Source organism: Cnephaeus nilssonii (genome assembly GCF_951640355.1).
Source record: "Cnephaeus nilssonii genome assembly, chromosome: 14".
Classification (NCBI taxonomy): domain Eukaryota; kingdom Metazoa; phylum Chordata; class Mammalia; order Chiroptera; family Vespertilionidae; genus Cnephaeus; species Cnephaeus nilssonii.
In genome coordinates this window covers 58613828-58640152 of record NC_137085.1, presented here as the reverse complement: position 1 = coordinate 58640152, position 26325 = coordinate 58613828, and the positions used below count along the sequence as shown (strand labels likewise).

Genomic DNA, 26325 nt, shown 5'->3' with positions numbered 1-26325 from the left:
CAGATTTGCTTTATTTCACCGTCATACATAAAACAGCACCACCATTCTCTATTACGCTTAATCTCATATGGTGTTATTTTTCTTCACAACACTTATTACTACATGATGTATTTGTCTGACAGTGACTCTCTGACCTAAATAGATGCTCCATGAGCGCAAAGACCTTGTTTTGTTCCCTCAAGTTTCTTCATAACCAAAAATAGTGCCTAACACATGCTAAAATATCAATAAATGTTTAGATATATCAATTAACATAATTCCAATTAATAGTATGATTATGGCATTTTGCTATAAAACTTTAAGGAAAATCTCCTAGATACATAAAAACAACTTTCAATTAAAAATTTCTATATTTAACCAACCCTTCCCTGAAAGAAGTACTTGCATACTTTAAAAGCTGCTGTCTAAGAGACCAGCTTCCAATCAACCTGTATCTAGGTGGTGACTGAGAGCTTGGCACACCCTCAACTATTGGTTGCCACAAACAACCAAGAAGGCTGCTTGGACAATCACAAAGTTTTGAGAGACAAACAAGAGCTAGTGCAGGGCTGAACGCTAAGTTTCATCTCCTACATGATACCACTTCATGTCTAACAGAGGGGCTGTTTTATCTAATGCAGAGAAACTAATATAGAGAGTCAAGGAAAATGAAGAAACAAAGGAATATGTTCTCAACAAAAGGACAAGATTAAACCCCAGAAATAAACCTTAATAAAATGGAGATAAGTGATTTACCTGATAAAGAGTTTAAAATGATAAACATAAAAATATCCAGATATGGAGAAAAATGTATAAGCAAAGTGAGAATTTCAACAAAGAAATAGAAAATATTTTTAAGTACTAGACAGAAATCACAGAATGGAGAAATACAATTACTGAACTGAAAAATACACTACAGGGGTTCACCAGCAGACTATATGAAACAAAAGAAAGAAAGAAGCAGGGCAGTAGATTTAGTCCAATCAGAAAAAAAAGAATAAAAAAAGAGTAAATATAGCTAACGGGACTTATGGGATATCTAGTACAACAAGATTCACATTTTAGGGATCCTGGAAGGAGAAAAGAGGAGAAAGATTATTTCTAAAAATAATAGCTGAAAACTTCACTAACCTGGGGAAGGTAACAAACATCCAGATTCAGGAAGCCCAGTGACTTCCAAATTAGATAATTACAAAGACTCAAATCAAGAAACCTTACAATTAAATTGTCAAAAGTTAAAAGCAAGAAGAGAATCTTAAAAGCAGCAGGAGAAAAACAACTTGTTACATACAAGGGAAAAACCATTAGACCATCAGCAGATTTTTCAGCAGAAACTTTACAGGTCAGACTGTAGTAGCATGATTTTTGAAAGTGCTGAAAGTAAAAAACTGCATACACTTTTCAGCAAAGTTTTCCCATCTATATACAGTCAATTAATTTATAACAAAGCAATTAAGCCCACCCAGTGTGGCTCAGTTGAACATCATCCCGAGCACCAAGAGATCGCCAGTTTGATTCCAGGTTGGGTTTGTTTTCTTTTTTTTTTTTTTAAGCAGCCAAAATTATACAATGGAGAAAGAAAAATTCTCTTCAATAAATGGTGCTGGGAATACTGGTCAATCACAAGCAAAAGAATGAAAGTAAACCTCTATCTTATAAAAACCACTAGAGGCCCAGTGCACAAAATTTGTGCTCAGGTAGGGTCGCTAGTGGCTGCTGGCTGTGGCCAGGGCTCCCCTCCCTTCCCCCAGCCAGCCCTGCCCCCTGGTCGCACTCCCAGACAACTCCCAGTCAAGGGGACAATTTGCATACTACCTTTTATTATATAGGAACTTTGAAAAAAAATTAGACAAGATGAAAAAGCAACAACCTACAGATTGGGAGAAAATATTTATAAATCATATATGTGATAAGCTGTTAATATCCAAAATATATAAAGAACTCACACAACTCAATTGCCCAAAAAATATTAAAGAAAAGGATAGAGAATCTGAATAGACATTTTTTCCAAAGAAGACATACAGATGGCTAACCGGTACACGAAAAGATGCTCAACATCACTAATCATCAGGGAAATGAAAAACAAAACCACATGAGATATCTCCTCACACTTGTTAGAATGCCTATTATCAAAAAGAAATAACTAAGGTTGGTAAAGATGTGGTAAAAACTGAAAACCCCTATGCACTCTTGGTGGGAATTTAAATTAGTATAGCTACGATGAACAACATTAGTATAGCTACTATGGTGGTTCCACAAAAAAAGTAAAAACAGACCTACCATATGATCCAGCAATTTAACTTCTGGGAATATACCTGAAGGAAATGAAATCACTATCACAAAAAGACATCTACACCCTCATGTTCACTGCAGCATTACTTACAGTAGCTAATACACAAAAACAACCTAATCGCCAATCAATAGATGAACAGATAAACATGTGGTATAAAAATGCAGTGGAATATTACTCAACCACATAAAAGAAGGAAATCCTGCCATTTTCCACAACATGGATGGACCCTGAGGGCATTATGCTAAGTGAAAATAAGACAGACAGAAAAGACAAACCCTATATGAGCTCACTTATATGTAGAACCTAAGAAAACAAACTCACAAAACAGAGAACAGATTGTTGGTTGCCAGAAAAGGGTGGTGGGATAAATATCACATGATCTCACTCATTTGTGGAATATAATGAACAACATAAACTGATGAACAAAAATAGAACCAGAGTCATAGAAGCCTCGAATAGACTGTCCAACCTATGAAGGAAGGTGGGAGGAGAGGCGGTTAAGAGATAACCAAAGGTCTTGTATACATTGTCAAAAGTTAAGAGCAAGAAGAGAATGTTAAAAGCAGCAGGAGAAAAACAACTTGTTACATACAAGGGAAAAACCATTAGACCATTAGACATGTAGTGGCATGATTTTTGAAAGTGCTGAAAGAAAAAAACTACGTTTTTTATGAGCATAACCAATGGACACAGATTGGGGGGGGGGGGCGGGTGAGGGCATGTGCTGGGGGTTGGGGGCAGTCGGGGAGAGGTCAATGGGAAAAAAAGGAAACATATAATACATTACACAATAAAGAACTTAAAAAAAAAAAAAAAAAAAAACAAGCACCCGCTCAACCTCTCCATGCTCTCTTCTTGGGTGTATGTAGGCGTCACAGTACAAAAAATTAAAAAAAGGTATATTTGAATTATCCTGTTAGAATTTTTCTCATGACCATATTATAAATACTCACTATGATTGATTTCTGTAAAATTGGCCTTCCAAACTCAAGGCCAGAATTTTTAAATGTTCTGGGTTATTTTTTAACTTAGAATGACTACATTTACACCTACACATTTAAGAAGTAGATAAATGTTGTTTGTGTGCTGCAATTGTGATGAGCATATTAAATATAAATGAATAAATAAAAATTTAAAAAGAAGAAAGAAAAAGAAATGGGTGATGGGGATGGGGGATATGAGGTAAAGTGGTTATATGGCACAAACATCCAGTTATAAGATATAGTTCTGAAATGCTATATACACAGCATGGTGACTATATTTAAAAATATAATATTGCATGTTTGAAAGTTGCCAAGAGAGATCTTAAAAGTTCTCATCAAAAGAAAAATATTTTAACTATGTAATAGATATTAACTAAACTTTGTGTGGTAATCATTTTTTGAAATATACATATATGAAATCATTCTCTTGTACACCTTTAACTAATACAATGTCATATGTTAATTATATTGCAATAAAACTGGGGATTAAAATAAAATCAGACTAAATAGAATTTAAGCCAAAAAATGTCACTAGAGATAATGAATATTTTAAAATGATAAAGGGTAAATCCTTTAGGAAGATATTACAATTATACATATACTAGTGGCCCGGTGCACTAAATTATTGCACATTAAAAGGGAATTAATTAGCCCTGACGGTTTGGCTCAGTGGATAGAGCGTCAGCCTGCAGACTCAAGGGTCCCAGGTTCGATTCCGGTCAAGGGCATGTACCTTGGTTGCAGGCACATCCCCAGTAGGGGGTGTGCAGGAGGCAGCTGATTGATGTTTCTCTCTCATTGATGTTTCTAACTTCTATCCCTCTCCCTTCCTCTCTGTGAAAAATCAATAAAATATTTTTTAAAAAAGGGAATTAATTAGAGGAAATATTTTAATATTGTTATTTGCCCTTTCTCTATAATAGAAGTGTCAGAGATGAAAGAAAATTAATAAAATGTATATGAAAATCTCCCTCCTGCCAGAGTCTGGGGTGCACCGTGGGACCCAGAGTCAAGTCCCCGCCCACCCACCTGTGTGCGCCTCGAAATTGCGCAAGACCCAGACCCAGCTGGCCCCACCCCCATCAAGCCCCACAGGGCGGGGGCGCAGCCTCAGGTCCCCCGTCAAGCCCTGCCAAGCAGGGGGCACGACTTCAGGTCCCCCAACCCCAACATGAGGGTGCAAGGGCATGAGGGTGTGATGACAATGTGCATATTAGCTCTTTATTATATAGCATATGCACCTAACCAAAAATCTAAAATATGTGAAGCAAAAATATACAGAATCAAAGAGAGAAAAAACAATAATAATAGATAGATCAATTAGAAGATCAACAAGGAAATAAAAAACTTAAGGAACACTACAAGCCAATTAGGCCTAATAGATAATTAGAACACACCACCCAAATAAAGTAGAATACATACTGTATTCAAGAATGTAGTATATGAGCACATAATCAGATTAACTACAACAGAATGGAGAATGAGTGAACTGAAGAAACATTAAGGTTGAAGCAAAGAGAGAAAAACTTTGAAAATATAAAAGTCAAAAGATATGTGGAACATAGTACAAAGGTCTTATGTGTATAAGTGAAATATCACAAGGGCAGGAGAGAGAAAAATGTGCAGAAGCCATCCTTGAAGAAATTTTTAATAAGAATTTTGCAAGAATGAAGAAAACCAAAGTCACAGCTAGGGAAAAAAGAAAAAACCTTTATAAACTCAACAGTACAAAAATCATATAATAACTGCTGAAAACAAAACATAAAGAGAAAATATAAAAAGTAATCAGAGAAAGGTAAATTATCTTCAAAGGAATAAGAAAAATAGATGATTTCTCAACTCAAAATATAAAAGCCAGCCCTACATGGTTTGGTTCAGTAGATAGAGCATCAGCCTGCAGACTGAAGAGTCCCAGGTTCGATTCCAGTCAAGGGCACATGCCCGGGTTGTGGGCTCAATCCCCAGTAGGGGGCGTGCAGGAAGCAGCCGATCAGTGATTCTCTCTCATCACTGATGTTTCTATCTCTCTCTCCCTTTCCCTTCATCTCTGAAATCAAATATATATATATACATACACAATGTATATCATCTTAATTCAAACCAACTGGAAAATTCCATTCAGAAATGAAGGCAGAAAGATACTTTTCAACAAATATAAAATGAGGAATTTCATTGTGAACAGATGCTCACTAACAGATATACTAAAAGGAGTAATTAATGCAAACGACAAAGGATCCTAGAGGGAAACAAAGAATTTTAGAAAAGAACAAAGAGCACTCAAAAGGATAAAAATTTTCAATGAATAAGGACTTTTTAAATAACATTAACAATAATATCTTACAGGATAAAAAACATATGTAGGATTAACATGTAAGACAATGATAGCAAAAACAGTTGGGGTAGATACAGGAGTTAGAGTCTTATGAAATTCCTTACATTGTATATTAGTGATAAAAAAAAAATAAGTTAGACTGGCCAACATGGCTCAGTGGTTGAGCCTAGACCTATGAACCAAGAGGTCAAGGTTCGATTCCTGGTCTGGGCATATGCCTGGGTTGTGGGGGGCTTGGTCCCCGGTGTGGGGCGTGCAGGAGGCAGCAGATCAAATGATTCTCTCTCATCATTGATCTTTCTATCTCTCTCTCCCTCTCCCTTCTTCTCTGAAATCAACAAAAAATACATTTGAAAAAGAAAAGTCAAATTATACTCTAAAAAGTCAAAGACTGGGTAGTTCTACTTAAATAATGGCTGAGTAGATCGTATTAGATTAAGTAAGTTTCCTGCATTTCACTATTTAAACTCTTAGTAAAATATAAAATCATTTACTGAAAGGTAACACAGAATGATCAAGCACAGGAAGAATCTGAACTTTGAGACAAGATTGAAAAGTCTAAATGAAATGGGAACCTCAGAAGGAGAAGAGAGAGAAGAAACAAGACAAATATTGAGGCAATAATGTCAAAATGTTCTCCAATTTAATAAAAAATAAGGATTTACAAAAACAAGAAGCTCCTCAAACGGCAAGAAGGATGACTACTGGGAAAATCATACTTGGGAACATCACAGTTAAAATGCTTAAACCAAAGGTAAAATATTGGGTGGGGGGGGGAGTGAGAGAAAATTGACACCTTATACATAAGTTGACAATGAAAGCAAATTCCCCCTGCCTTATCAACAGAAACAGTGAAGTGCAAAGACAGGAAAGTGAAGCTTTAAAATTGCTTTTAAAAAATATATGAAGTTAATTAATCCAAAAGGAGGAAGGAAAAAAGGGACAGAGGAATAAAAACAGGACAAACAGAAAACAAATGGTAAGATGATACACCTAAACCAAACAGTATAAATAATTATATGAGATGTAAATGGATTAATACTGCAATAAAAAGGAAGAAATTGTCAGAATGAATAAAAATAGAACCAACTTATGTACACCTTAAATAAAAAGACACAAATAGGTGATAATTAAAAGGATTGGTGAAGATATGCCATGGGGAATGTAACCATTAGAGAGACTGATTAGCTATATTAATATCAGAAAATTGGATTCAAGTATTTTCGTTCCTTTTTATTGGCTTTATTGGGGTGACACTGGTTAACAAAATTCTACAACACATCACCTGTACACTGTATTGTGTGTTCATCATGTCACAGTCAATATCTGTCCACTACCATTTATCCCCCCTATACCATGCAATCACCACAATGTTGTCCATGTCGATGAGTTTTTTCTTTTCTGTTCAATCCTTCCACCCATACACTGTCCCAGAATATTATTATAGTTAATAGGGAAATTTTATAATGAAAAAGGTTTTGATTAATCAAAATGACATAAAAATTTTAAGTATGTATGCCCATAATAAGCCAGCTGTATTGTATATGAAGCAAAAATTGAAAAAACTAAAGAGAGAAACAGAAAGATATCCAATCAAACTGGGATATTTTAACACCTCTCCTTAGCAACTGATAGAAAAATTAATTAAAATAACTAAACACAAAAATCATTAAAAACAGAAGATCTCAATACCATCAACAACAATGATAATCAATATTGATATTTAAGGAACACTCAACCCAATAGATGCAGAATACAAATTATTTTCAGGTACACATAGTACATTCACCAAAACCATATGCTGGGCCATACAAGTCTCAATAAATTTCAAAATACAGTAATCTTACACACTACCATCTCTGACCACAACAGAAGTACTAGTATATTAGTACTAACGAATAAAAATAAGATACACAGGAAGAAAATAACCAAATATTTCCAAAGTAAACAATACATTTCCAAATAACTAAAGGGACAAAATAAAAATCACAAAGGAAATTAGAAAGATTTCTAACTAAATGCTTATTTGTAAAATCGACAATCTGATACTAAAATTTCTATTAAAAAAGCAATGAAGCAAGAATATACAAAGCATTGTTGAAAAAAGGAGTGACTTACACTACCCTCATTTCAAAAGTTACTATAAAGTGACATATATGAGTGAATAATTTTCTGGACCTTATCAGTTCTCCTGATTATTTTGTTAATCATTATGCCAAAACCACACTACCTTGATTTTTTAGGTTTGACAAATGTCTCAAAATCAGGTAGTGTAAGTCCTCCAACACTTTTTCTTTTTAATGAAACTTGATTTTGCTTTTTTAGATCCCTTGTATTTTCCTATAAATTTTAGAATTGGATTGTAAAAACAAAACAAAACAGCCTCCTGGAATTTTAATTGGGATTACATGATAGATCAATTTGGGGAGACTTGACATGTTAAGAATATTGCATTATCTGATTCATGAAATTGTCACAGCTGTCTATTTTTGTATGATTTTGAATTTTACTCTGCTATGTTTTGTTTTTGTTAGTATATAGCTCTGGTGTATATTTTGTCAAATTCATCCTTGATTATGACATAGGTTTTGATGTTATTATAAATAGTACTCTTTAATTTCTTGTTGTTACTAGTATTTGGAAATACAACTGACTTTTGAAAATTGATGTTGTATCTTGCAACACTGCTAAATTTACATACTATTTCTAGGAGCTTTATCATAGATTTAGTCTGGGTTTTTTAAGTGGGGTTTCTATACACATGATTATGTTGTCTGTGAATAAAAGTCTTACTTCTTTATTTCTAATTGTTATGCTTTTGTTTCTTTCTTTTTGTTGTCAATTTTTCCCATTGATTTTTTTTAGAGAGATTGGAAGGGAGAAAGGGGGAAGGAGACAGATGAAAGAGAGAGAGGGAGGAAAAGGAGAGAGAGAGAGAGAAAGAGAAAGAGAGAGAGAGAGAGAGAGAGAGAGAGAGAGAGAGAGAGAGAGAGAGGAAGCGAGAGAAAGAGGGATTGAGATTTTTGTGTTTAATTATTTTAATCAGTTGTCAAGGAGAGGTGTTATAATATCAGGTATGTGCCCTTGACCAGGAATCAAATCCTCAACCCTACGTTCTGCAGGCCAACACTCTAACCATTGAACCACACCCACCAGGGCTGTTTCTTGCCTTATGTACTAGTTAGAATCACCATACAATATTGAATAGAACTGACTTGTTCCTTATCTTAGAAGGAAAGCACTCAGTGTTTATTATCAAACAAAAATTATGTCTTAGACTCTTCTATTGAAGTAAAAGAGAATACTTTGCAATTCATGTTAGGACGCCAGCATCAACTTGACATCAAAATCTAATAAGCAACAATACAGAAAGAAAAGGGATAACCCAATATTCCTCATCAATATAGATGCAAAAATCCTACGCAAAATATTAGTAAATTGCATTCGGCAATATCTCTCTGTATATATAAGCCTAAACGACCATTACAACAGAATGACAGGAACGACCAGTCAACCAGTCGCTATGATGCACACTATGATGCAGGAGCTGCCCCTGGTGGTCAGTGTACTCCCACAGGGGGAGCACCACTCAGCCCGAAGCTGGGCTCAAGGCTGGAAAGTGCCTGAAGCTGGGCTCAAGGCTGGCAAGGGCAACTGCGGGGGTGGGAGCCTCTCGCTACTCTGCAGCAGCACTACCCAGTGGGGAGCTGCGACAGCAGGCCCAGCAGGCCGGGATGAGCATGAGTGGCAGGGCACCTGGCCCCGATTCGGGCACCTCCCTGGCCGCCTGTCACTTGGTGCACTGCTACATCCCCCGAGGGGTCCTAGATTGAGAGTGACTGTGTCATAGCTTATAAACTGCTACATCCCACACACAGTTCAACAAGGAAGTTGGCTTCTGTAGTATTTGAAAAAGAGATCCGTGGCTGCTTAATCCTAATTCATCAGAACAATCTCCAAACTGTCCACATCCTGTTTATTCTACATGGGGATGAACATGCATTCCTATATATTAGGAACAGTCTCTAAGATTTAAAAATTAAAAAACTGGCAAGACTATTTTAACGCTGAAAAAAACAGGATGATGCAGCGATGACATGCATGGACTCTGGCTTGCACATTTTGTGGTCAGCCCTGATTCTGACACAACTGGGTGACAAAGCCAATTACTTAACGTCTCTCTGCTTCAGTTTTTCCACCCATAAAATGGGGAAAATGGTACTATTGCCTTAGAAGGATCATGTTATGTACTACTTTTTATAATCAGGGCAAAAAAAAATGTAGCTGCCCATACAACAGCAAGATGCCTTTCATCTGTATGAAAAGTATGGTCATTGGTGCATACAGTGTCCCGGATTGCGAGAGGGATGTCCGACTGCCAGTTTAGGCCTAATCCCCATGGGCTTAAACCAGCAGTCATACATCCCCGAGTGGCCCTGGATTGCAAGAGGGTGCAGGTCGGGCTTAGAGACCCCCCCCACCCCCAGTGCACAAATTTCGTGCACCAGGCCTTTAGTATAAAAATAATAAAACATCACAATGAAGTTAGGTTTATTTCAGGAACACAAAATTTAATAATTGAAAATCAACCAATGTAATTCACCATGTTAACAGAATAAATGAGAAAAGCTTAAGTATCATCTTAAAAGATGCATTGAGCCGAAACCGGTTTGGCTCAGTGGATAGAGCATCGGCCTGCGGACTCAAGGGTCCCAGGTTCGATTCCGGTCAAGGGCATATACCTTGGTTGCGGGCACATCCCCAGTAGGGGGTGTGCAAGAGGCAGCTGATCCATGTTTCTCTCTCATGGATGTTTCTACCTCTCTATCCCTCTCTCTTCCTCTCTGTAAAAAATCAAAAAATATATTAAAAAAAAAAAAGATGCATTGACTATACCCAATACCTCTCCATGAAAAAGCTTTCATCAAACTTTGAATAGCCCTAGCTGGTTTGACTCAGTGAATAGAGCATCAGCCTGCAGACTGAAAGGTCCTGGGTTCCATTACATTCAAGGACATGTGTCTCAGTTGCAGGTTCCTTGTGGCCCAGGTCCTTTGTTGGGTCACGTGCAGGAGGCAACCAATCGATGTGTTTCTCTCACATCGATATTTCTCTCTATCTTTCCCTCTCTCTTCCTCTCTCTTTTAAAAAATCAACGGAAAAATATTCTTGGGTGAGGATTCAAAACAAAACAAAACATACAAAAAACTTTGAATAGATAAGGAACTTCCTGAATGTAATAAAGGGTATATATTTTAAAAATCACATAGCAAACACAGTGTTTAAAGGTGTAACAGTGTAAGGTTGAAAAATAAGCAAAAAAAAATTAATAAGAGAAGTCAAAATAGTGTTTATTTTGTGGGGGTAGCTAATAATTAGGAACATCAGGAAAGTTTATTAGACACTGGTAATATTCTATATTTTGAGCTGAGTGGTATTTATATGTATGTGTGCATTTTGTCAAATGTCACTGAGTTATACACTTTAAGATGTGTACAGTTTATTTGTACACTACACTTCAGTAAAATGATTTATAAAAATTTTCATCAGTTCTTTTTCATGAAACCTTATAAATATCCTAAAAGTTATATTTAAGTGCCAAGTCCCAAGATAGCCAAAACACTTTAGAGACACTAAAAAAAGTAGGAGTAGACTACCAAATATAAAGACTTATTATGAAGCTATACTAATTAAGACACTATAACATTGCATAGGAATACAGAGAATATAGAACCTAGAAATAAATTCACAAATATGCTGAATTTGGATAAATGAGAGAGGCAGCCTAACACTAAAGAAGAAAAAAGGGGGATCATTCAACAGATTGAACTAGAAAAACTGGTTACTATTTAGAGAAACATCAATAAATAAAAATGGGTCCTTACCTTACACTATAGACAAAAGACAATCCCGACTAAATTATGAATATAAATGACATAAGCAAAGCTTTAAAACTCTGAGCAAAATAGAGGTGCAAAAATTTCTGTCTTTGGGGTAGAGAATGATTTTTAAATGAGATACCAGAGCAGTAACTATAAAAGATTAATATGTCTAAATTAAAATTAAGAATTTCTGTTCATCAAATGACACTAAAGAAAATGAAAAGATATGCACTGAGATATCTGCTGCACATTTATCATACTACAAATTGATTTCAAGAACATATAATAACTTTCACAATTCCATTTTTAAAATCCAACAAAAGAAGGTTTAAAAGACATAGACATCTTGCATAGGAGGGCACACACTTGGCTACTAATCATCTGAAGTTATGCTTTATCAATAATAAGCACATGAAGATAAAAATAAAATAACTTCATACTAATCACTTGTCAACAAACTAAGAAGTCTGATAGTACCAAGTGTTGAGGAGGATGAGAATCAATCATATCTTGTAAATGTTGTTTGGAGTAAAACTGATAAAAATCACTTTAAAAAATAAGTTATCAGTATTTTCTGAAAGTAACTTTTCACACCATAGCCCTAGAATTTTCATTCCTAGATATATATTCCACAAAAATGCATGTACATGTATACCAAGAATCATGCACATACAAAAATGTCAATTGCAGCATTATTTATAACTAGAGGCCCGGTGCACGAAAATCCGGCCTGCGCCCACTGGGACCCTTCAGTCCGCAGGCTGACACTCTATCCAATGAGCCAATCCGGCCTGCGCCCACTTGCAGTCTGGGACCCCTCAGGGGATGTCCACCTGCCAGCTTAGGCCCGCTCCCCGAGGGATGGGACCTAAGCTGGCAATCAGATATCCCTCTGGCAGCCCATGAGCCCTCAGGGGATGTCCACCTGCCAGTTTACTAGAAGGCCTGCTCCCTGGGGGAGTGGACCTAAGCCATCAGTTGGACATCCTTAGAGCTGCCAAGGAGGCAGGAGAGACTCCCTCCCCCCGCCGCTGTGCTCACAGGCGTCAGCCCAGTTTGTGGCTGAGCAAAGCTCCCCCTGTGGGAAAGCACTGACCACCAGGGGGCAGCTCCTATGTTGAGTGTCTGTCCTCTGGTGGTCAGTGCACATCATAGCAACTGGTCTTTCTGTCCTTAGGGTCAATTTGCATATTACCCTTTTATTATATAGGATAGTCAAAAAACGAAAATAACCCAAATACTCATCTACAAATGAATGTACGATTAGTTAAGATATAATCACATATAATAAAACTAGAGGCCAGGAGCACAAATTCAGTCATGGGTGGGGTCCCTCAGCCTGGCTGGCAATCGGGGCCATCTCAACAAGTCCCTATGGGGGCGAATGGGGCCGGCAGGCTGGGGGTCGGGGGAGGGACTGCAGGAGGTTGGTCTGCCATGGGAGGTTGACTGTGGAAGTGCACTGACCACCAGGGCGGAGCTCCTGCATCAAGTGTCTGGTGTTCAGTGCACATCATAGCAACTGGTCGTTTGGTCACTTGGTCATAATGGCCGCTTAGGCATATATATATATATATTTAATCACTAAAAATAAGTGATCAGGCCCTAGCCAGTTTGGCTTAGCGGATAGAGCGTCAGCCTGCAGACTGAAGGGTCCAAGGTTCAAGTCCGGCCAAGGGCATATGCCCAGGTTGTGGGCTCGATCCCCAGTAGGGGGCATGCAGGAGGCAGCTAATCAATGATTCTCTCTCATCATTGATGTTTTTATCTCTCTCCCTCTCCCTTCCTCTCTGAAATCAATAAAGAAATATATTTTTTAAAGTGATCAGTTATACCAAACAACATGGATGAATCTTAATAACATAATGAGCCAAAACTGCCCAACACCAAGTCACAATCCAGTATGATACAATACACAATTTACAATTTCCACATAAATGTATATGTGCTAAAACTTTTTTAAAATAATCAAAATGGCCCTGGCTGGTTTGCCTCAGTGAATAGAACATCAGCCTGCGGACTAAAGGGTCCCGGGTTCGATTCCAGTCAATGGCACATGCCTGGGTTGCAGGGTCGATCCCCAGTGTGGAGGCAGCCAATCAATGATTCTCTTTCATCATTGATGTTTCTATCTCTCTATTCCTCTCTGAAATCAATAAAAATATATTTTAAAAACAACATCAAAATGATAAACAGTTTAGTAGTCATGTCTGGTGAGAGAATCAGAGTACCAGATAAGCAAGGAGCATACAAGTAAATATCAGTCATTAGTAATGTTATAGTACTTGGATTAGTTGGTGAGACCAAGGGTGTTTAATATGATAAACAAACAAATTAATTAAATAAATAAAATAGGCCTATTCATATAACATAATACTGTGTCATAATACAAATTTTATGATTAATGAAATTCTGTGAATCTGATGTCCAAAATATGCAACCTAAAAAAATACAAATTTAAAATGTATTAGTTAGTAAGACAAAATATGCTAGGTTCAAAAGTTACTGTTCTTCAATTATTAATAAACATTAAAGCACCCAATTACCTGTTTGTGTTAATTCCATTTCTGATCTAAATTCATAAATAGTAAAATTTAAGGAATGGTAGGTGCTTAAAAACACAAATAAATGTACAGGTATAAGATATTTTTTACAATATATATTTAGAGATGAAACTTACTTTAAAGATTATCTAAAAAGAAGTACCAATGAATATTTGCTATATGTCAAACTATACACTTGTCATCCTATCTAATAAAAGAGTAATATGCAGATTGACCATCACTCCAACACACAAGATGGCTGCCCCCATGTGGTCAAAGATCCTGCCCTCATGTGGACACAAGATGGCCACCACAAGATGGCCAGCAGGGGAGGGCAATTGGGAGGGACCAGGTCTGCAAGGGAGGGCAGTTGTGGGCAATCAGGCCAGCAGGGGAGGGCAGTTGGGGGTGACCGGGCCTGCAGGGGAGGGCAGTTAGGGGTGACCAGGCCTGCAGGGGAGGGCAGTTAGGGGCAAACAGGCTGGCAGGGGAGCAGTTAGGTATCAATCAGGCTGTCAGGGGAGTAGTTAGGGGGTGATCAGGCTGGCAGGAAGAAGCAGTTAGGGGTAATCAGGAAGGCAGGTAGGCGAGCAGTTGGGAGCCAGCAGTCCTGGGTTGTGAGAGGGATGTCCAACTGCCCGTTTAGGCCCAATACTGCCTGGTGGGATCGGGCCTAAACGGGCAGTCAGACATCCCTCGAGGGGTCCCAGACTGGAGAGGGTGCAGGCTGGGCTGAGGGACACCCCGCCTCCGTGTACAAATTTCGTGCACCGGGCCTCTAGTTAATTATAATACTGATCCTCAAAAACTCTATTACATGAATACCATTAATATCTACATTTTATTTGTGAGGAAACTCTGGCTGAAAGGGTTAAAAGACATTTGTTCAAGTACACCAAGCTCATAGGCAGAGCTATAATTTGATCCCAGGTTTATTTGAATTCTGAACCTACATATTTATCTATACATTTGTACTGCCTCACTTAATAGCACATGATATAGGTAGAAAGCTCAACTGAACTGTCTAAAATCATGCATCAAGGCAGTGCAGAACTGGGACTAAAAGGTATTAAGTACCATATACCATTATAACAAGTACTTTATGACACTTCCCATCCAATACTCTTTCCATTCTATTAACTCATTCAGTTAAAAAGTCTCAAAATGGCCACGACCTATTAATTTCTCTTCATTAGTGTAAATTATCAAAATGTATAATCACAATAACTATTCCAGACTTAACATGTACATGCATTTCTATATGAATCCATGTTATGTATAATACTCATGTATACAAAGATTATAAAAAATAGCACAATAAAAACGATCTGCCACAACTTATTCTCTAATACTTACAAAATTATTTAAAATTTTAGTTTTAGTCAATTGTAGGAGAGGATTTAATATGATATTTCAATGGGTAGCATTTTTAGAAAATGTCTCTCACCTGTTCTGAGTGGTCTGAATCGCTTTCTTGAGGTAAAGAATAAGGTGCTCCTAGTGATTCCTGAAGCTTTTCTTTTAACTTCGCATTTTCTTGCTCTTTTTGAAATAGCTGATCCTGAAGGCTAACAACACTTTGCCGGAGCATAGCTTCACTTGATTTTGTGGTTTCAAAACAAATATGTAACTCATTGTAAAGCTGTTTCAAAAAATACATCCAAATCTATTAATAATCAATTAAAAATACATATTCATGATAGTCCTGCACTCAAATTATTTTAATAGTCTAAGAGAGAAAACAAGATATAAACGTATGGAAAACTAAATGGTATCAAATATCAATATAAAATCACAACTGATATTTAAAAAAGCAATATATATTATTGGCCAGCATAATATAGGAAAATGTACTAAATTTCTAAGGAGGATGGAAGCACTTTTAGCTAGCTATATTAATCTTGGACGGCTCCATAAAAAAAGGACTTGAACTAAGCCATTGGTGGTATTATAAAAATGGAATGAAAACAAAAAGTCATTCTAACGATGGCAGAAATGTGAGAAAATAATGTACAGTGATAGGAAAGGACAGAAAGGGAGCATAAGATATATCAACCTAATTGGACTTAATATGCACATTTAAAAAAAACACAAAAAAAACAAGAGTCTTTCATTGAGAGTTCATTAAGATTGACCTTAACTGATATATTCCCATTTAGGATAAATTAGCATCTACTGCTCAAATAGGGGAGGAGGGACAGAAGAAATAGTAAGAGACAAAGTCAGGCAATAAGACTATAGACAGAAGGTAAAGACACCTTGTAGACAGCAGGGAATCATTAAAGACTTTGAACAAAGTGTGATAAAATGAAGCAATGTTCTGAAGGGCATGATATATAACTTTAATTTTTTAACTCAAGGCAACATGCATTAAATTTAAAGATAGAATTTATTAAAACTGTGAGATAGCACATGGTACATAAGTGGCATCAAACAGTCATATATGATTACAATGGTAGTCTTCCAATACTCATGAACTTATTTCTGATGAAAATCCTAATTTTTTATTGTGATTTAATGAGACATAATTCATTTTGTGGTAACTGATTTAAATAAAGAATCTATATGTGTATTTGTTGATGAAACTAAGAAAGTGATCCAAGAGCTAAGATTTGTGATCTTGTTATACAGATATATATATGGCTGATAGTGAGATCTCTCTCTATATATATATGGCTAACAGTAAGATCTTGTAACAAAAGTAAAATCCCCAATGGGAGAATCTCAAAATTATGTAGCTAATACAGTAGGTTCTTAGATAGGGAGAATCTTCCATTAGTTGGCCTTGCTTTATGGAAAGAAACCTAACTATACAAAAGATGGCAGAGTACTTTTATGTATGTATGCTATACTTTAATTTCTAAAAGTTTACCACCAAAAAAGGCTTGTGAAATCTCTTAGTGCTCTTTCTCAGACATATACTTTGCCATTAAAACAAGTTTCTCCAAACCATTCCTCTGGCATGTAATTAGCTCAATATACTCTGTAAGGAATTGTACCTCTATATTATTATACTTTAAATAATCCATTTCACTTTACAGCCAAAGTCTAAGCAATTTTTATAAAGAAAGGGTTGCCAATATGATCTATAAAGAATTTCAGGACATAAATTTGTACTTTCCTTTCCAATTACCTTTATACCAGGAAGTATGTCCAATGTCCTTTCCACAGCTGATACCTTCAGATATTCTAGGAGGGAAGAGCGAGTAGAAGCCTACCAGCTTTGAGGAACAATGAAGGGATCAGAGTGGGCCCTACAGTGACCTACCTGTGCTATGTTGCTGCTTTCATGATTGAGTTCAGGGCAGGAAAAGAAATGCACAAAATCTGGAGACAAGAGCTAAGATGACTTGAAAGATTTGAAACTATGATGAGTGAAGGTCTGCCCAAGAACATACAGAATCAAACATTCCATTGAAAGGTTATTTAACCCCTTTCTCTTGTTTGTATGCCTTATTAGTACTAACCAGTCTTACCCAATCAGTACAAATTAACATCTTGGGAGGAAAGAAAATAATATTAAAGAATTTATAGATTTCAAGTTATACATCAGTAAAAATATATTTGAAAAAAGAATTTACTCCCTGGCCGGTGTGCTCAGTGGTTAGAGTGACGGCCTGCACACCAATTCCTGGTTAAGGGCATGTACCTGAGTTGCAGGTTTGATCCCTGGCCTGGTCAGGGAGTGTGCAGGAGGCAACCAATCTACGTGTCTCTCTCCTCGATGTTTCTCTTTCTCCCCCTCCCTCCTTCCCTTCCACTCTCTCTAAAAATCAATGGAAAAAATATCCTTGGGTGAGGATTAACCAAAAAATAATAAATAAAATATATAAATAAATAAGAATTTACAGATTTTGAATATTTGAGAACATCATGAACGTTGATAAGTATTGACAAAGAAAGAACTCCTCATTTCCCTCCATTTGCCCAAGGTGCAGGCATGATGATAATGTACGATCAGGACTGAGAATCAATTTACTTCCTTTGGTGCCAAGGAAAGGTATATGTTTCTCTTTTTTAAAAAATATATTTTTATTGATTTCAGAGAGGAAGGAAGAGGGAGAGAGAGAGAGAAACATCCATGATGAGAGAATCATGGATTGGGTGCCTCCTGCAAGTCCCCCACGGGGATCGAGCCCACAACCTGGGCATGTGCCCTTGACCGGAATCGAACCTGGGACCTTTCAGTTCGCAGGACAATGCTCTATCCACTGAGCCAAACCAGCTAGGGCGTATATGTTTCTCTTGAGTGTCGTGTCTTGAGATCTTCCTTCGCAGATATAAGGCTCTGTGCCTAATCATTTATGGAAGAAGGCTCTATCTTAATGTCTTTTACCCCTCTCTTCTCTCTTCTGTCTTGTTTCCATAAAAATGAAGACTAACAGCAATCTTCTTGTGTTCTCTACTTTGCTCTCCCGGCCATGCAGCTTATGCAGTTGTACTCTTTCCTATTCAGAAGTTGCTCTGGCTTGATCTGATATCACTGAGTAGGCAACTCTAGACACAGGCAAGCTCTGTCTTTCTCTGAAAATATCCATCTTTCCAAGCAACAGGTAAAAAAGAACTGAGAAAGCCTGGAATAGATGATCTAGACCTAGACCAACGCTGCTCCAGAAATTAGGACAAAATCTCTCTTTTTCCTTATTCATATTCCAATGTACATCTCCTACTTGCATATTTTCTTTGATACCTGCATGGGCTTCACTTATTTAATAGGAATAAGACCACTCAGTTGTGAACTTAGAGTAAAGAATGCAAAGACAAAAGGTGATAAAATATATATTTAGAACCCAAAACATGTTAGGTGATCTAGAAATCATAATGATACAACTCCTATCTTTATTTAAAGGTACACATGTATACACCAACAAAAATAGAAAAATTATTAGAACTTATATAAATGGCTACATATTCAGAGGAAGAAAACACACTAGCTTACTTTTATTTCTCCTGGGTGCTTTTCTTCCAGAGGAGCCATGAACATTATTTGTTGGATAGTTTTATTTATAGGACTAATGGTCTGTTATACAGGTCTGTGGAAAAATATGACACTCCTCTATCGTGTGCTTAAAATTCTTTTCCGTTTTCTCTCTTCACCTTTGTCTTCCCTCCTCATACCCCTCATCCTGCTACTGTGGGCAACAGGGTTTTTTGTTTGTTTGTTTTGTTTTTAAGTATACTTTATTTCAGAGAGGAAGGGAGAGGAATAGAGAGATACAAACATCAATGATGAGAGGGAATCATTGATCAGCTGCCTCCTGCACATTGGACCAAACCCACAACCCAGGCATGTAAGTAACCTTGATCGGAATTGAACGTGAGACCCCTGGGTCCACAGGCCGACACTCTATCCACCAAGCCAAAACAGCTAGGGCTAGGCAACAGTTTTCATCTTTTCACATACTGAAATGAATACTATGATATAAATCAACTTAATATGTGGGAGAAAAGAGGAGAAATGGGAGGGAAACAAAAAAAAGTAAAGAGAGAAAGAGAGGAAATAGATAAATTAATTAGAAACAATAACTTAAGAATACCTAACTCATAAAGAAGCAAGCTTAGTAAGAATTGGAGGTAAACTATTAATATAATATTTTATTTATTTTTTTATTCACCTGAGTCTTACAGCTAGGCCACAATTATTATTTGAAAAAACTAAAATTAATTTATGTAAAAATATATTGGGAAATCTTAATTTTTAAGTAAACAATTTTAACTCATTGTTGAATGGACTATTAAATTAGTCTATTTTATTGGGGGAAATTTTAGAAAAATACATGTTAAAGAGGAATAGAGACAAGTATTAAGTAAATTGCTCTAGGATTAGAATGAATAATTTAATATAAATGAACACTGGAAGTCTGAAGAGTAGCACACTCTTTAATTATGATAAATAAAATAGTGTGATCATTCCCAAATTAAAAAATCCTGAACTCCAAAACGAATACATTTTCAAGGAAAAAAGAAAAACAAGACCTCCTGCAGAAAATGAAAAATCTAAAGGAGGTCAAAAACTAAAAAAATTGCAATGTTAGAGCAAAATGTAAAAAAAGCAAATTTGGACAATCAGTGGCTGAAAAATAACGATGGGGCTTTTTGCACAGAGAATAACATGCTACATTTGAATATAAATTACCATGGGTATGGGGACTTTGAAGCAAAAATTAAGAGATAAATATTTGAGTTGAATATGCAAGTGAAAGAGAGAAAATTTTAAGTTATTAACAAGGTCCAATTTTTCACGTCATTTTAGCAATGGAGACTGGTTTAGAAACAAAAGCATAATGGGCAATCTGACATAAAACAAAAAGGAGGAGTTGGTTCTATTTGAAGTGGAGAGGATAGGACTACTCTTTCACTTGGTGTCATCCACATCCTGATGGAAACCCAAAGGGAACAAATAATATAGATGAAAAAGCATGGTTCCAAAGTATCATTTAAAAGTATGTGTTTAAAGTTTAGTTAATGATTTATTTTATATTAATTACAGATATTGAATTTTCATGATGCATTTTTTAAAAGAGGAAGTTTAAACAAAACAAAAACAGAGTAACACAGACTGCTCAATTTAACCTCTCTATGTCTTGGTTGCTCAACTATTATGAGGGAATAACATCAATCTCATAGGGTTGGCCTACTAACATAGTCATATAAATAACTCAGTACATGATACAAAATATGCAGAATTCAATAAAGATGTGTATTTTAAGTACTAGCTATAATTATTGCTGCTGAGTTAGTCAGAAAACCTAAACAGCTGGGTAAAGCATTCTTAAGGAAATCCTTAAACAACTGGAAAGTAGAATGACTATTCAAAAGAAACACACAAAATAAAGAGAGAAAAATCTTTGGGAAATATTGATCCTAAAGACCTCATCACCATACACATTGTGTTTGTGCAGATTTGCCAATAAAATAACACACAAATTCTATAATGAAAGACTGCTTTAGGTCATAAACTAGAATCTCACGAATAATTTCTCATAATAGAAAAGTAATTCCATTTTCCAAATCCATTCTGATTTGGGGGCTATAGTCCTAGTACATTTCATAGTGATTATCAAAATTCAAATAAAAAATATCCTACAGAATAAATTTTCATCTATATTTTAAATGTTTCTGCTTTAACCCTCAAAATTTTAAATATTACCAAATTGAATCATATTTCGTTTTTAATTTTGAAGAATCACATATAAAGGGGAATAATAAAGAAATGTTGAAATCTGAAAAAATTGAATTTGACATATTTTTATAAGTTCATACATGTAAATTTACATTTTTATGACAGAATAAAAGCATACTTTTTGATATGATATACTTTCCGCTGTATGAACGTCTTCCTGATTTCTCAGTACTTTTTGTGTGTCCATATTCAGAACCTGAAGCTGTTGGATCAGCTCTGCTTGCTGTGCTGTATGTGCACTGTTCTGTTTGTAAAGATTCTGCAGTTCCTGCAGCTCCTTCCTGTGAAAAGCAAGCAATAAATAGAGAGAAGCATGAATAAAGATTATCTCAGTTAAATAATTATGTTCATCTAGGTTATAGATTGGCTTCCAATTTTTTCATCTATTATTTTTTACTGCAGGCAAACATATTAATAAAATAAATAATATATAAAGTATTTACTATTTATCACATATACCTAGAAAGTATTGATAGAACTACTATGACTTTCAAAGCCAAATACTTATCAATTTTCTTTTATAGCTTGACAGTAATAAAAACCCTGTATATATAGACATAGTACCACCTTCTTACTGAAATCAACTTATACTTCAGTTCCAGAAATTGATAAGTATAGATTCCAATGAGAGTTACCAGATAGTTTTGAATAAAGGGTAAGTCAACCTTTCATTATATATTATACAGAACTTTAAATATATTAAAAAGAATCCCAAAAGACAAATGAAGTTTTCAAACCAAATTTGCTTACAACACCATGAGTTTGCAACCTCAAAGCCTGAGCTGATGAGCTGAATTCCTGTGACTCCTCTAATTTAGCTTGAAGGAAATGACAAGGAAAAAAATCAGAAGGAAGAAGAGTGACATAAGGTAAAACCAGTCCTTCCAACCAAACAAGGGTGAAACTGGTAAGTAGGGGGTCAAATGAAGTGGGATGGTAGTAATGATGACAGTAAAGGTCCAGAAAAACCACACCTCTGGAAAGATTCCTGTGCCAGTGAATCCTGTGTGATACAGATCATATAAAAATAAAATATATTTTGCATATTCAATTTGAAGGGAAATATTTATAAATATACTAGAGGCCCGGTGCACGAAATTCGTGCACGGGAGTGGGGGGTGTCCCTCAGCCCAGCCTGCACCCTCTCCAATCTGGGACCCCTGGAGGGATGTCCGACTGCCCTGTTAAACGGGCAGTCGGACATCCCTCTCATAATCCAGGACTGCTGGCTCCCAACTGCTCGCCTGCCTGCCTTCCTGATTGCCCCTAACCGCTTCTGCCTGCCAGCCTGATCACCCCCTAACCACTCCGCTGCCAGCCTGATTGATGCCTAACTGCTCCGCTGCCAGCCTGATTGCCCCTAACTGTCCTCCCCTGCAGGCCTGGTCACCCCTAACTGCTGTCTCCTGCAGGCCTGGTCACCCCTAACTGCCCTCCCAGCAGGCCTGGTCACCCCTAACTGCCCTCCCCTGCAGGCCTGGTCCCCAATTGCTCTCCAATGCAGGCCTGGGTCCCCCCAACTGCCCTTCCCTGCAGGCCCGGTCACCCCCAACTTCCCCCCTCTGATGGCCTGGTGACCCCTATCTGCCCTCCCCTGCAGGCCTGGTGCCCCCAACTGCTCTCCACTGCAGGCCTGGGTTCCCCCCCCCCCATCTGCCCTTCCCTGCATGCCCGGTCACCCCCAACTTCCCTCCTCTGCTAGCCTGGTCCCTCCCAACTGCCCTCCCCTACTGGCCATCTTGTGGTGGCCATCTTGTGTCCACATGGGGGCAGGATCTTTGACCACATGGGGGCAGCCATCTTGTGTGTGGGAGTGATGGTCAATCTGCATATTACTATTTTATTAGATAGGATAGAGGCCTGGTGCACGGGTGGGGGCCGGCTGGTTTGCCCTGAAGGGTGTCCCAGATCAGGGTGGGGGTTCCCTTGGGCGTGGGGTGACCTGAGCGAGATGCCTGTAGTGGTTTGCAGGCCGGCCACGCCCCCTGGTGACCCAAGCAGAGGTCCTGGTATCTGGGGTTTATTTATCTTCTACAATTAAAAATTTGTAGCCTGGAGCAGAGCCAAGCCTTCTGCTTGCTCCGTGGCAGCAGCCATTTATGTTCGGATTTATGTATCTTCTATAATTGAAACTTTGTAGCCTTAAGCGGAGGCCTGGGCTGGCCAGGGTGTGCGGAAAGCTTGGCCTCCTCCATTGCCGGGGGCAACCCTAGCCTACCGCTCTTTCCAGCTCCGTGGCTGCCGCCATTTCTGTTTGGATTTGTTTACCTTCTATAATTGAAACTTTGTAGCCTTGAGTGGAGGCCTAGGCCGGCAAGGGCAGGCGGAAAGCTTGGCTTCCTCCATTGCCTGGGAAACCCAAGCCTCCCTCCTGCTCTCTGTGGCTATAGCCATCTTGGTTGGGTTTATTTGCATATTTGCTCCTGATTGGCTGGTGGGCGTGGCTTGTGGGAATGGCTTGAGGATGTAGCGAAGTGATGGTTAATTTGCATATTACTCTTTTATTAGGTGGGATATTTCACAGAAATACCCTTTATGGTAGATATTTTGGAGACTATTGTTAAATGGAAACTTTTCTTTACCTGTAACCTCAAATTGGTGATTGATTCATATAAGATACATCTTAAAAAAGAAAAAAGAAAAAGATATGCATGGTTATTAAAGATGGATGAATATTAATATGGGAGGAATAAGCCTTGCTTTTTAGAGGTTTAGAATTTTAATGTTCTCCAGATCCAACAACCCCTACACCCATATAAATTTTGGGTGGACACAAACATCCATAAACATGTACATTTACCATCTTTCTTAGTTCTTTGAGGCTGCTATAACAAAATATCATTATCTGGGTGATTTGCAAACAACATAAATTTGTTTTTTTCTTTTCCTATTTTATATTTTCCCATCACCATTTATTTTTTACAGAGAGGAAGGGAGAGGAATAGAGAGGTAGAAACATCGATTTCTACCTCTATTCCCTCTTCCACCTCCACTCACCCACACCCCGCAATCACCACACTGCTGTCCATGTCCATGAGTTCTTTTTTTTCTTTTTTGCTCAATACTGCCACACCCCTCCATCTACCCCCACCCCAACTAGAGCTGTCTGCCTGCTCTCTATCCAGGAGTCTGTCTCTACTCTGCTTGGTAATTCAGTTTGTTCATTAAATTCCACATATGAGTGAATTCATATGGTACTTGTTTTTTCTGGCTTATTTTCCTTAGCATAATGCCCTTCAGTTCCATCCATGCTGTCACAAAGGGTAAATTTTACTTCCTTTTTCCAGCAGAGTAGTATTTCATTGTGTAAATGTACCTGTTGGCAAGGATGTAGAGAATCCGTGCACTGGGCCTCTAGTATGCAATATATGATCTTTGGTTAATCTCTCTTCCCTCCCCCCTCCTCCCTTCCCTCTGAGATTCAACAGTCTGTTCCATGTTTCCATGCCTGTGCATTGAGCATCTGCCCCCTGGTGGTTAGTGCACGTCATAGCTACCGGTTGAACGGTCGAACAGTTGCTTAGGCTTTTATATATCTAGAATAGCCAAAATTTGGAAGCAGCCCAAGTGTCCATCATTACATGAGTGAAAAAAAGCTCTGGTACAGAAATTTATTGTTCATAGTTCTGTATGCTGGAAGTCAGAGGGTTAAGTGTGGACCCTCTTCAGGGTCAGAGGCTTATTGTGTGGAAGGCACAAGGCAGCCCAGGGAGGTCTCTTTCATAAAAATCTTTAATCTCTTTAGGAGGTCTCTACCCTAATGACCTAAGTACTGTTCAAAGGCTCCAATTCCTAATGCCATCACATCAAGCACTAGGATTTCAATATATGAATTTTGGGTGGGCACAAACATTCAAACTCTAGCACTATCTGTATTCAAAAAATTGAAACTTGCAAAAAATAAGAGTCCAAAACTGGGAGAGGGGAGAGAAGGGAATAATGGTGTAATGCCTCAAAGAAATGTAATATTCACAAGAGGAAGGTCGATGTGACCCACAGTAATAAGGCTTGCAGCATATTGCCATTTTTTAAGAATAACTTTGGCAAGAATTATTAAAGGAGATAGGCAATAAATGTAGGATAAAATTCCATCAGAGTATATAGTTGAGATATATGTTAGCCAGGAGAATTAGGTAAATGTTGCATTTAGAAAAGAGATATGGTGGAGTTAAAAACATATAATCTTTCTGAAATACTGCTATTTGCAAAAACATGAATGGATTTTAAGAATGTCATGCTGCCCTAACCAGTTTGGCTCAGTGGATAGAGTATCGGCCTGCAGACTGAAAGGTCCCAGGTTCAATTCCCGTCAAGGGCATGTACCTTGGTTGTGGGCACATCCCCAGTAGGAGGTATGTAGGAGGCAGCTGATCGATGTTTCTCTCTCATCGATGTTTCTACCTCTCTATTCCTCTCCCTTCCTCTCTGTAAAAAATAAATAAAATATATATTTTTAAAAAAGAATGTCATGCTAAGTGAAATAAGTCAGATGGAAAAAGTCTGAACCATATGATTTCACTCATATGTGGAATATAAAACTGAAATAAACAAAAACTCATAGACACAGATAATAGTATGGTGGTTATCAGAGGAAAGAGGGGTGTGAGAAGGTAAAAAAGGCTAAAGGGGAGTCAAATATATGGTCATAGAAGACTTGACTGTTGAGTGGTGAACACACAGTGCGATATACAGATGACACATTACAGATTTGTACACTTGAAACCTATATAATTTTATTAACCAATGTCACCTCAACCAATTTAATAAAATTAAAAAGTATATTTATATAACAGCTCACACACAAAAAAGAACATATCTTTAATACAGTGTAAAACACAGCAAATTTATCTCTCCTCCAATGCTAGGAGACATTTATTATTTCTTTATATATATATATATATATATATATATATATATATATATATATATATTCATTATATATATTTTCATTATAATATATATATACATATATATATATGCATTTTTTATTAATGGATTAGGTGGGAAGTAATAATCACAGGATTAAAAAACACATATTTTTACATTGCCACAGACTCAACTTTCAATCTTATTTTTAAAATAAATTTTTATTGGAACCAAGATGGAGGCATAGGTAAACACCTATACTTG

At 37.3% G+C, this 26325-nt stretch overlaps 1 protein-coding gene across 2 annotated transcripts in view; it reads right to left on the bottom strand.

The window, feature by feature from the left end:
• Window positions 1-26325, bottom strand: part of CNTLN (centlein) — a 269920-nt gene that overhangs the window by 143095 nt on the left and 100500 nt on the right. For both annotated transcript variants that reach the window (XM_079789996.1, XM_079789997.1), the window contains exons 7-8: window positions 21314-21472; window positions 15460-15654 (exon numbers count right to left, since the gene is read on the bottom strand). In XM_079789996.1, coding sequence (XP_079646122.1) covers window positions 15460-15654; window positions 21314-21472 — 354 coding nt within the window. The remainder of the gene's footprint in view (window positions 1-15459; window positions 15655-21313; window positions 21473-26325) is intronic.